The sequence below is a fragment of the Chanodichthys erythropterus genome, chromosome 2 (assembly GCF_024489055.1).
Source record: "Chanodichthys erythropterus isolate Z2021 chromosome 2, ASM2448905v1, whole genome shotgun sequence".
Lineage (NCBI taxonomy): Eukaryota > Metazoa > Chordata > Actinopteri > Cypriniformes > Xenocyprididae > Chanodichthys > Chanodichthys erythropterus.
In genome coordinates, this window is record NC_090222.1 from 31,982,286 (window position 1) to 31,995,028 (window position 12,743).

Sequence of the window (12,743 nt, forward strand, 5' to 3'; positions counted from 1 at the left end):
CTCTTCCCTTTTATCCGTAGTGAGAGTTGAAACATTTTATGGATGAAAACAACATCCTCTGCGTGTTTCTTTGTGCTGTAACTTTGTTATAACATTCGTCAAATTGCTAGAATCCATTCATCCATAATCATAGTACATTAATATAAAGCAGTCCTACTAGAACTTAACTGTCACCTCAGGATGATCATGTATTATTGTGATTTCATCCCTGTAGCTCACTTCTAATTGTGGCTAAACTGATGGTGTTACTCAACTATAGCTCTTACACCAGCACCGTTCATAAAAGATTGTGTTGTCAGAGTTATTCCCCCTGAAAACTTCTACTTCATTCTGAACTATAGATAATCATTAATGGGTAATTTATTTGACATCATTCCTTTATGGAAAATTAAGGTGCAGCAAAGTCACTGCCACAGTCAAAGGCCATGACGCATACATATTAGTTTGACATAAAGTGCAGGTAAGAGCATAATCCAACATGCCTATAATGAGTGGCATATAATAAAGTTCTTTAGCCAACTGATAAAAGCAGTAGCAAACAAAGTAATTATGAATGAAGTGCAACAGCACTGAGCCTAAAGCAGAGTAGTCATTCCAAATTAATTCCATTAATTAAAATACACTTAAATGCCAATTTTAGATGTTTTTAGATGACATAAGAGAGCAGAGCTTTGTGGTTAGGGGCATAGGCGGCAACACAACAGATACTCTTTCATAGCTCTGTCCTACAACTGTCCAGGCCTGTTGAACCTGTTTGTATCAACAACAACAAAAAACATGGATGTACAGGACAATGGATGATTGATTAGCCTACAAGTGGCAGTCATACATACTGATAGGAGAACCTCATTGCACAATACTGAGAGGGTCAATGCACATATTATTTATTATCGAACTCCATCTTGTGGTGAAAGCCAGTAATACAAATTGAGACTGAAATATTTCAACTTGCGGTTCAAAATAAAGAAATTAGGTTTTGTTTGAAATAGGGATTTAATTGCAATCTATATAAGGGTTATTATAGTTAACTGACATTAAAACTAAAACCATAAAAAATTGTTACTGAATTAATATATAAAAAACGTATTTTATTTCAACTAGTTGCCACATTCCTCATTTTCGTTTGACTTAATATACTAAAACTATAGACATTTAAATAAATAATTAAAACTTCAACTAACATTAAAATGAAAACAGAAAATATAAAAATAAAAAATAAATCAAAATCTTAATAAAAACTATAAAAGTATCTGAATTACACCAAAATAACACTGGTTTATATGCAGTGCTGGGTAGTAAATTATTATATGTAATCTGGATTACATAGTCAGATTCCAAAAGTTAAATGATCAATAATTAACTAATTATTAATTCGATTATATAATGTGTTCAAATACTCATAATCAGACTAGGTACTTTTTTTGCTGATTACATGACTACTTAATATTCACAAAATGGCAGTAAATTATACATAATTCATTGATTCACTCTAATTCTTTTTTGTTTGATTAAAAAAAAAGAAAGAATCAGATTATATTACCTAAAATGTGTAAAAAATTACGTTACTAACTACAACTTTCAATTTTGTATTCAGTAATGGACTACAATTTGTAAGTCTAATCAGTGCTGTCAGCACAGTCTATATGCAGTTTGGTATATTAATTTCTACAATGGTCCAATATTTATACGTATTACATGATTTTTGCTGTTTCAGGATTTTTTCAGGAATCATAATCGATTTAAAGTATTGCTGATAACTTATCAAATAACCTTCACTTCAGACAGTATGTGCAAAACATGAGCCTGATGGACTTATTGGTGGTCTTTGCAATTTGGGCAAGAGCATTGTCTTGTTGAAAAATAACGTCAGATTGTTCCTCTTTAGATAACGACTTTTCACAGTGAACCCCCCACTGTTCAGCTGAAAAGGCTCCCCACATCATGATATCTTCCTCCATGCTTCACTATGGTAGAGACGTATTCATTATTATAGTTCTCAACAGATCCTCAAAGACACCGCTCTGGTGCATCACCATGCAACTCTTGTTTTATCGTGATTCATCACCAGACACAACTCTGCTGAACCACTTCTAAGTCAAACTTCCCATATTCATTCGGTCTTTGGTGGTTTTCTGAGACAGTGTTTGTCTAGCTGTCAAATATGAAAGTTCTTCCTAACTCCCTTTAATTTCTGTGCTGAAACACACTGAAACTATTACCTGCCAGCATACATTAGGGCTGTTATCAAAAACATGTTTATTTAGAGTCATTACAGAAAAAAGTTTAATGGCTGTTTTTGAGAAGGTCTTTCTTCATTAATCAGAATACATAAAATGCTTACAAGATGTGTATGTTTGTTTTCCATCCATATTTTATATAATGTAAATCTGAAACAATCCTGTGAAATCAAAGTCCCAGTACAAGCAGTGTAAACCCTGAAGGTTTAAATCAAGTGTTATGTCCTCAACATTACACTGTACGTACAAATAAAGGCTGAAACAAACAGGGTAAAAGCTAATGCTGATATCTAGTTGAGTATCTACTTGTAGAACTCGTGTTCCTGCTCGTCTTTCTTGATAACAGTCTTGTAAGCTTTCTCGAAGTCCTTTGCCAGCACAATGTAACGGTTTTCACGCACAGCCAGCATGCCAGCCTGTAAACACAAAAGAAACAAGATTGGTCAAAAAAAGATGAAGAAATGTAGATCACAACTAAAAACTTTTTTTAAATTAATATATAGTGCTTCTAACTCACCTCCTGGCAAATGGAGTTGATATCTGCATCAGAGATTTTGTCTGGCCTTGCAACATCTGCATTTTGGTTAAGGGCAATTATAAAACATTTATTTGGTCTTGACGGTCACATATAACAGTCTTCTAATACAAGAAACAATACCATTCAAAATTTTGGGGTCAGTAAGATTTGTTTTTTATGTTTTTGAAAGAAGTCTCTTATGCTCTCCAAGGCTTCCTTTATTCAATAAAAATAAATTAAAAAAAAAAAAAAAAAAAAGGGTAATAAAATGAAATATTATAACAAAAAAAGTAAATTTATTCCTGTGAATGCAAAGCTGAATTTTCAGCATCATTACTCCAGTCTTCAGTGTCACATGATACTTCAGAAATCATTGTAATATGCTGATTTGGTGCTCAAGAATGTAAAAAACAGTTGTGCTGCTTAATATTTTGGTGAAAACTGCGTTCAATTTTTTTTAGGGCACTTTGATGAATAGAAAGTTCAAAAGAATATTCAAAAGAAGAAAATCAATTTTTGCAATATTATAAAATGTCTTTACTGTTCATTTTGATTTATAACATCCTTGCTGATTAAAAGTATTAATTTTTCAAGTTTTTTTTTTTTTTACCGGCTCCAAACTTGTGTATTTTGTGAATTTTTTTCTTTTACTCTCATGCATTGTTTTTCTAATTTCTTCTTCTAAATGATTAAATATAATCATATTCATAATGATAACTTCATTTAGGGACAAGAGGATACAGTCCTCCAGATCAACCTCTTCAGAGAGGTTCATCTTGCTGGTAATGGTGGTGAGCACCAGACGTTTCTGTCGACGGTCAGGCAGAGGAAACTCAATCTTACAGTCCAGTCTACCTGGGTGCAAAAGGGCTGGGTCCAGTGTGTCAGCCATGTTCCAGTAATCCATTTCCTTAGTCTGCTTGTCTTCAGCAAACTGTTTGCAGGCTTTCTTGTGCATCATCTTTAGAAGAGGCTTCCTTCTGGGACGACAGCCATGCAGACCAATTTGATGCAGTGTGCGGCGTATGGTCTGAGCACTGACACGCTGACCCCCCACCCCTTCAACCTCTGCAGCAATGCTGGCAGCACTCATGTGTCTATTTCCCAAACACAACCTCTGGATATGACGCTGAGCACGTGCACTCAACTTCTTTGGTCGACCATGGCGAGGCCTGTTCTGAGTGGAACCTGTCCTGTTACACCGCTGTATGGTCTTGGCCACCGTGCTGCAGCTCAGTTTCAGGGTCTTGGCAATCTTCTTATAGCCGATGCCATCTTTATGTAGAGCAGCAATTCTTTTTTTCAGTTCCTCAGAGAGTTCTTTGCCATGAGGTGCCATGTTGAACTTCCAGTGACCAGTATGAGAGAGTGAGAGCAATAACACCAAATTTAACACACCTGCTCCCCATTCACACCTGACACCTTGTAACACTAACAAGTCACATGACACCGGGGAGAGAAAATGGCTAATTGGGTCCAATTTGGACATTTTCACTTAGGGGTGTACTCACTTTCGTGGCCAGTGGTTTAGACATTAATGGCTGTGTGTTGACTTATTTTGAGAGACAGCAACTTTACACTGTTATACAAGCTGTACACTAACTACTTTACATTGTAGCAAAGTGTTGTTTCTTCAGTGTTGTCACATGAAAAGATTAAATAAAATATTTACAAAAATGTGAGGGGTGTACTCACTTCTGTGAGATACTGTATTCCACTGACCCATTGTGGATTTCGCTGCTTTTTCCTACTTTGTGACCTATAACTCCTCAAAGCTACAGGGAGAACAAAGCCTAGAGAGCAAGAAGAACAACCTGCTGCTTGGATCTGTAACCAAGCGATAAGATCCAGGGGGACTAAAAACGTCAATGCATTAAAAAAAGTCATGGTATCACACAGGAAAACAAAGCACAGCCATTTATTATCAGGAATAGCTTAAGTGTGCAATAAAACAGGACTAGACAACAGCTTTCACCAGTGAATAACCAACGTTCCTACCTGGTAAGATGATGAAATAAAATTTTAAAAAAAAATTATAAAAAAAATAAAAAATAAAAAAAACACCTCTCTTTCTAACAAATCTGTCGACTCCTTAAGCAGTTCATAAATCACCTACAATGGAGCACAAATATCAAGAATTCATAAGTCTCCTTATCGCAGTATAAATCACCTCTTCCTCTCACTTAAAGACATTTCATTCTTCATGATGTTTTCCAAGAAGTGTTTAAACAGACTAATTTAATCTACTCACTGTGACATTTACCTAAACTGTTCTGCCAAACTATCAACCAATAATTTAGGCAAAACCTTTCTGCATTGCAAAATACTATGAATTTGCATGGCAAAAGGTGAAAACAGAGCTGTCAGGATAACCTGCAGAACAGGGTTTTTTTTGTTGTTGTTGTTTTGTTTTGTTTTTTAAAGGGTGCCATTTTTTCACAAGATATGATATAAGTCTAAGGTGTCCCCTGAAAGTGACTGTGAAGTTTCAGCTTAAAATACCCCATAGATTTTTTGTTATTCAAATGTTTAACTGCCTATTTTGGAGCATCATTAAATATGCGCCGATTCAGCTCATGTCCCCTTTAAATGCTTGCGCTCCCTGCCCCCAAGCTCGCAACTCTATAATACACTGCATAAAAAAAGTTCACACAGCTAATATAACCCTCAAAATGGATCTTTACAGAGTGTTTGTCATGCTGCATATCAGATGTAGTAAGCATAGTATTTATTTGGATGTTTACATTTGATTCTGAATGAGTTTCATAGTGCTCCATGGCTAACGGCTAATGCTACACTGTTGGGGAGAATTACAAAGAATGAAGTTGTGTTTATGAATTATATAGACCGCAAGTGTTTAATAATGAAAATAGCGACCGCTCTCGTCTCCGTGAAACAATGGTAACTTTAACCACATTTAACAGTACATTAGCAACACGCTAAAAATGTAGAAAGACAATTTACAAATATCACTGAAAATATCATGAAATTATGGATCATGTCAGTAATTATTGCTCTATCTGCCATTTTTCACTATTTTCCTTGCTTGCTTACCTGCATAAAGTCTGTGTGCTGCTCCAGACGTTAACATATGACAATAACAGATGACGTAACAGATGACACTCTTCTTATCCATTGTTACTAATGTTTATAGGACCTGAATTACAGAAACTGTTGTTCTGTCTTTACTTTAGATTGGGTGACATTATGTTCCACAATATTGAGAAACCAAATACCAGATTTACCTGAAGAAATGCAAATGAACCAGTTCACCAGCACTAAGCAAAATGCTGAATAAGAAAAAAAAGGAAAAAAAAAAGAAGTAAGCATGTATTATATTTTGTAGTGATGGAAATCTACACAGACATTAGACTCAGGCGAATAATATAACAACACTCATAATGTAAATAGACTAATATCATTTTTAGATAATTACTGATTTTTTTAAATTGTTTTTTTTATTTCTGCTGTTCTTTAGGTTTTGTTGTATGAGGTAAATTTGGTTGTAAAAGTAAAAAGCAAAACAACAAAAAGTACTTAAGTAAAGTAATTAATGTATTGGGTAACACTTTACAATAAGTTCCCATTCGTTAAAGGTGCAAAAAAGGATCTTTTCGTCGACTGAGAAACCAAAGACTGTTAGTTTTTTAAATGAGCGCATGCGTAAAAACAACCCCCCTTCTTCACAGCTCATTTCAAGGGAACGCCTCCCAAAACTCGTGCCACGAGTATTGGAACACGAGTGTTTACCACCGGCATTCTCTGTGTCGTGTTAGTGGATTCATTATGTTGGACTCACCGCATGTAACTCATAATCTGCAGTTGTTACTCCTGTCTCCTGACAAAAACACTGCATGCGGCGCCTGTAGAGTGTGGAAAGTTACTGGAGCGCGCAGCCGCGCACGTCTCTCACCAGAGGTGTCAAGTAACGAAGTACAAATACTTCGTTACCTTACTTAAGTAGAAATTTCGGGTATCTATTAGGGGTGTAACGGTACACGTATTTGTACCGAACCGTTTCGGTACAGGGCTTTCGGTACGGTGCACGTGTGTACCGAAGCATTACATTGCAACCAATATTCACCACCAATAACCGCAATAAGCTCTGCGTTTTGTTACTTTCGATAAGAAACAAAGTGTCATCCTTCAAATTCTGTCCACGAAATCATGAAGTTTAAACAGAAAATGCCATTTTGACGTGCTTTGATGTGGGGTGACAGATCACTGTACAGGCGCCTCAGTTCAACCGGCAGCGCGAGCGCGGAGCGCAAGTGAATGTGTTCATCTCTTCCTCCTTAATACTAGTTACAGAATAAACATGAAAGAACATCTGAAGGTATGTTGCAAGATTCAGTACAACTTACTGAACGGTCATATCTCATGTAATCGCTCATTCAGTGTTTCAACGGTGGAAAGACATCAATGAAAGCGTCCGTATTCAACAATATGTCATGATGCATTTACCTCAGAAAAGCCATTCAGTGTTCACAGCTTGTTAGTTCGCTAGAGAAATGAACTCTTTCGCTTAATATATGCACTGTATTAGCCAATATCTTCATTATTTTACTTAATCTTTTAGTGATATCCTGATTAGGCTATTTAATGTATGTTTAAATAAATCTGATGTGAAAATAACAGCCACTGTGTAGAAATGATTATATTTCAACAACGAATTGGAGTAAAAACATTTAGAAGTTAATGCAAAAACTGCCTTAGGTGCAGCTTACAGGTTTGCATACAATTTGTTATTTGAGTGTTGATAATTTTATCTAAAAATAAAAAGCAATTGAGTTTAGGCTAATAGTTTGGGCTTCTTTCAAGTTAGGGCTCCCTACATAGTTTATAGCATTAGCAGATATCATTTTTTTTTATCCTTAAGAAACTTTTAGTTTTAATTTAATTTAATATATTTAAAGACAAAAACACAATTTGTTCAGTAAACCTCTGTTTAATAATAAAAAAAAAGCAATTTTATGTTTAGTTTTCTCTCCACCTGCTGTACCGAAAACTGTACCGAACCGTGACTTCAAAACCGAGGTACGTACCGAACCGTGAGTTTTGTATACCGTTACACCCCTAGTATCTATACTTTACTGGAGTAATTATTTTTCAGACGACTTTTTACTTCTACTCCTTACATTTTCATGCAATTATCTGTACTTTCTACTCCTTACATTTTAAAAATAGCCTCGTTACTCTTTAGTTACTCTTTACTATTTAATTTCGGCTTGTTTTCATTCCGGCTTGAAAAAAACAAAAAAAAACAAAAAAAAAACAACTATCCAGATAAATCGCGCCATCTGGATAGAGTGAATGTGATTGTGGTTGGATGAGAATAAACATATACCATTCTGACACACTATTGGGTTGTACGCGATCCAGCGCATCTGCACGTCACAAATCACATCACACTCCAGCAAGGACGACAGTGCTGGGGGTCGTTACTCGAAAAAGATTATTTCTTAAAAGTTATTATTTCCCCACCACTGGCTCATTTAGGCTATCAAACGGGTGCCTTCTCTTCGTCCTCCGCAAATTAAGCTAACGTTAGGTAGTTCGGTATAGAGATGTTTGAATAAATAGCGTATACATCGGTTTTTAAACTTTTTTTTTAGCGTGACCCTTTTTATTTATGTGACCCATAATCATATACAACCATGTAGCTAAACAAGCCAAAACTAATTAATATAAAATGAAACTGAAGGTAAACCTGCATTGCTCTCATGGTATACCTCTCTCTTTCAGTGAAGTGGAGCAGTGCTCTTGCTGAATGACACGGATTGCACTACAGACTATTGTTCCTTTTATATGTTTTTTTTTTTTAAACTATTTTATTTTTTATAACGAACAAGCTGCGGTGTCACATTTCCAGTGCTTTGTTGTGTGCGCGTGAGGCGCGGGCGCGATCAAACAGCTGTCTTTGCCGGAGACTTGCCTCATCGTCATGGCAACGGTTCATGGCCAGGTCAGATTACGTCAGGCCCTGCGTCCTACACCCTTCACTCCTTTTTTGGAACGCACTTCTGCGTCATCTTAACGAGACAATCAAGGAGGATAGATTGCGCAAGCAGCGCCCTTTGTTTAACGTTAGTTTATTTATTTATTTTTGGTTTATCGCACCATAAGGTATATTGTGTCTATGTATTTGAAACGTTTGAATGGACTGGTAAAGGGAGTTGTAAAGTATTTTTATTGAAGTACAATGTCGTTTTGACCATATTAATGTACCAAATCTAACTCGTATAAATTTTACAGTATAGAAAAATACTATACATTCATATATAGGTAAAATCTAACTTCGAGCCTCCTGTACCCATTCTGTGACGACAAACAACTTCACTGTGCAAAGGATCATGGGGGCCTGAAGTGTCCATCAGTTGTACCCTTTGAAATCCTTAATTCCGAAGGGCTCTTTAAAGTGGCGAGTTTTGAACACTTCAATTTGGAACGACCCTTCAATACGGCGGCCATGATTGTTTTCACTCCGAAGTGCCCTTCGGAGGGCGATATATCCCATTTGGAACACACCAATAGTTTGTTGCCGTTTGTTGGAAGCTCAGGCGACCAAACAAACGCTGATTAAACAACCAACGCCAACACCTATCCAATAAACTCCAACAGACGAGTTTGTTGGCGTTTGTCGGTGCGGTGTGAACTGAAACAGCTGAACTCTTTGGCGGGTGTTAATGTCAAGCCCTGATTGTTACTAAGCCTGCCCTGGGTACACCAAAACTACCCACATTTTTCTTGTCTGTTGCCCTCACAGATTCCTGCATTTAAGCTTGGATGTACATTTACATCCCAATAAAGGTTATTGATGACATTTTGAGGAGGTGGAGTGCACAATAGACCCCTGTGACACAGCCTAAGCTTTTGTCCTTAATGGCATTTTTTTTCCTTACATTACTTTTCCTTTTATACTTTAAGTAGTTTTGAAACCAGTACTTTTACACTTTTACTTGAGTAAAAAGCTTGAGTTGATACTTCAACTTCTACAGAAGTATTTTTAAACCCTAGTATCTATACTTCTACTTGAGCATTGAATGTGAAAACTTTTGACACCAGGGTCTCTCACGCCTGTTTCACACATAATCGGTCTGCAGTGCGTGTGCGGTCCGTATGCCGTGCGTATGTGTTGCTGAAGCAGGAAGCGGCCATTGTGCTTTCACACAGCACACGTTTGCAGTGCGTAGCCTAATGTTATATTCATTACGCTTATATATTGACAGTTGCTGGAGTAGTTTAGTACACGTAAACATGACACAAAGATATGAAAACTTACTGTCGACACCAACAGCCGACGAAACTGCTTCCCATGCCTTTAACTTCGCATTCAAATCTTTGTACAATACATTCTGCGGGTCATACAGAATTTTATGTTTTTCCACCTCAATGATGAGACGAGTGTCATCAATGTCACCTTGTTTTTGAATAGGTTGGTTTAGGTCCGCCTGTCACGTCGTTGCCTGCTGGGATGCGAGTTTCCCTCCAACATATCTGATTGCATTATGCAAGTAAACACTGTTCATTTTTTAAAAATAAAATAATTGTTTTGAAATGATACAACTGAACTGTGAAATTGAAATGTTTCCTTTTGGCATGCATATAGCTTGTTGCTGGCATGGTGTTAAATCATTAAAAAAAAAAAATCTTTATGTAATGTAAATGTACAAAGTAGTTTAAATGTGCATAATTTCTTTTTTTTTTTTACAATTTCAGGTCAATCCATGTTCATTTTGCCCACACACAATCTGTGCACTTGCAGCACAGCAAAAATAGACTCGGTACGTAAACGATCGCTGCACTGCTGCAGATGCACCGCTCCTGGAACGCAATGACGGACCGCAACCGCGTGCAGTGTGAACGCTCTAATCCGTTAACATGGGTGTGTAAAAAAAAAAAAAAAAACGCAACGCATACGGATTATGTGTAAAACAGGCGTCACAAGGAACGTCATGGCAGTGATTGACAAGCCAGAGGGCCAATCGTTTACGCGATGATCGCGTAAACAATTGGCTGATGTTTTTAAGGCCCTACCTCGTGCACAGATGATGTATATTAATATTATTCCTTTCAGTGCACCTAATAAAGTATTTATTAATCTTAATAAAAATACAACAGTTTATGGTTAGTTCTTGTTAGCGGAGGAACCTTCTTGTAAAGTCTTATATTTCCATCAATAACAACATAAATGATAATAATCAAAATAAATTATTATTTATGTAGTTTATTGATCGTTAAGTAATTTTTGATAAAAGTACAACTTATGACATTTAAAAATCTAAGCGATAATCTAATAATCGCTGTCGATCTCTAATAGACATGAATATGTATCAAGATAAATATAGATTAGGTGACAGTTATGTCGTGATAATTGTTTAACAGTCACAGCTGGATAATGACACACTATAGCCGCTGAGGGTGATGATGTAGGCGTTATTAGAGCGCCTGTAAAAAGAAAAAAAAAGTCGTTTGCCATAAACATGGTGTTGTTTCAGCCCTCAATTTGAGAGGAAACGATGCTGAGCAGCCCACCGTCAGAGTTAGTGCAGTTAGCTACAGCAGGCTAGCACAACTGGGGCTTCTCACATACTCACTAACCATCCAAACGGTGGCAAAATTACACTTCAACAGAGGACAAATGAGGGGGGGAAAGATCTTGATTTTAGACTTAAAACTTACCTGCTTAAACTCGGACAGTTTGGTGGACTATTCGCCCAGATATTCCGTAACTGCCTATTTGTTTGACTTCGTCGACTCCGACTGTTGTCCTGTCGGAGTTGAAAGCGCCCAGCATGCACAGGAAGTGATGCGCGCTCACGTTGCTATGCTGTGCTGTAGTCAGCGAATGTGACTAGGGAACTCTTTCCTTTTATCCGTAGTGAGGGTTGAAACATTTTATGGATGAAAACAACATCCTCTGCGTGTTTCTTTGTGCTGTAACTTTGATATAACATTCGTCAAATAGCTAAAATCAATTCATCCATAATCACAGTACATTAATGTAAAAGAGTCCTACTAGTAGAACTTAAAGAGATAGTTCACAAAAAAAATGAAAATTACCCCATGATTTACTCGCCCTCAAGCCATCCTAGGTGTATATGACATTCTTCTTTCAGACAAATATAATCAGAGTTATATTAAATAATGTCCAGGCTAATCCATGCTTTATAATGGGAGTGGATGGTGCCCCAAATTTTAAAAACAGAAAAAATGCACTCATCCATTATAAAAAGTTCACACGGCTCCGGGGGGTTAATTAAGGCCTTCTGAAGTGAAGTAATGTGTTAGGGTAAGAAAAATATCCATATGTCAAACTTTATAAACTAATCTCTAGCTTCCGCTAGCTGACGTATGCGCATTCACGAGAGAGTGGCGTTCCAGCTTGTGACATAGGACGCATGCGCAGTGTGAGCTCCGGTGACGAACACAGAAGTGCAGAGGAGAGAGCAAAACAAAACACCGGTCACAAATTAAAAGTACAAAAGTAGCTCAGCCATATTTGTTTGAACCAGAGTATACCGACCAGGAACTCCAGGAGATGGAGGAGGCTGCAGCAGCAAAACAAACTGAAAAACTGTTGGCCGAGGCATGTTTATATTGTCGGAGTAAATGCCAGTCAACTAGCGAAAATCACGTTAGCCAAACCCCACAAGTTACATCACCAAAAACACTAGGCTAAGAGGGAGACAACACACCCAGATATCAAGCAGTAAACAAACAGCGCAACTGAAAGTGGTAGAAGACGCAACAGGGTAGAGAGCTCGCAGCATCCCGATGGCAAAACTTGCAGGCAGTAACCCGAATATTCACAAGAAATCAACATTTTAACACTAATAAAATGTAGAGTATAGCTCAAATAATTAGCTTCTTCACATGGATTTCCTTTGCTGTACAGAACTTGGTTCTCGCGAAACTAGCATATTCTCATCGGAGCTCACACTGTGAAGTTAGAGATTACAGTTTATAAAGTTTGAAATATGGATATT

At 37.0% G+C, this 12,743-nt stretch overlaps 1 protein-coding gene across 3 annotated transcripts; it reads right to left on the reverse strand.

Annotated features, from left to right (window-relative positions):
- Nucleotides 1-2,353: 2,353 nt before the first annotated feature.
- Nucleotides 2,354-11,545, reverse strand: psmc4 (proteasome 26S subunit, ATPase 4). Of its 3 annotated transcripts, none has more exons than XM_067409953.1 (4): nucleotides 11,437-11,545; nucleotides 3,496-4,099; nucleotides 2,755-2,810; nucleotides 2,354-2,653 (listed from the first exon to the last, which is right to left on the reverse strand). In XM_067409953.1, the coding sequence occupies exons 2-4, from the start codon at nucleotides 4,091-4,093 to the stop codon at nucleotides 2,540-2,542; spliced, it is 768 nt and encodes a 255-aa protein (XP_067266054.1). In that variant the 5' UTR covers nucleotides 4,094-4,099; nucleotides 11,437-11,545; the 3' UTR covers nucleotides 2,354-2,539. The 3 variants fall into 3 exon arrangements, with proteins under 3 accessions (XP_067266054.1, XP_067266051.1, XP_067266043.1); XM_067409950.1 differs by having other exon boundaries at nucleotides 3,496-6,044; nucleotides 11,437-11,539; XM_067409942.1 differs by having other exon boundaries at nucleotides 3,496-11,539.
- Between the last annotated feature and the right edge of the window lie 1,198 nt (nucleotides 11,546-12,743).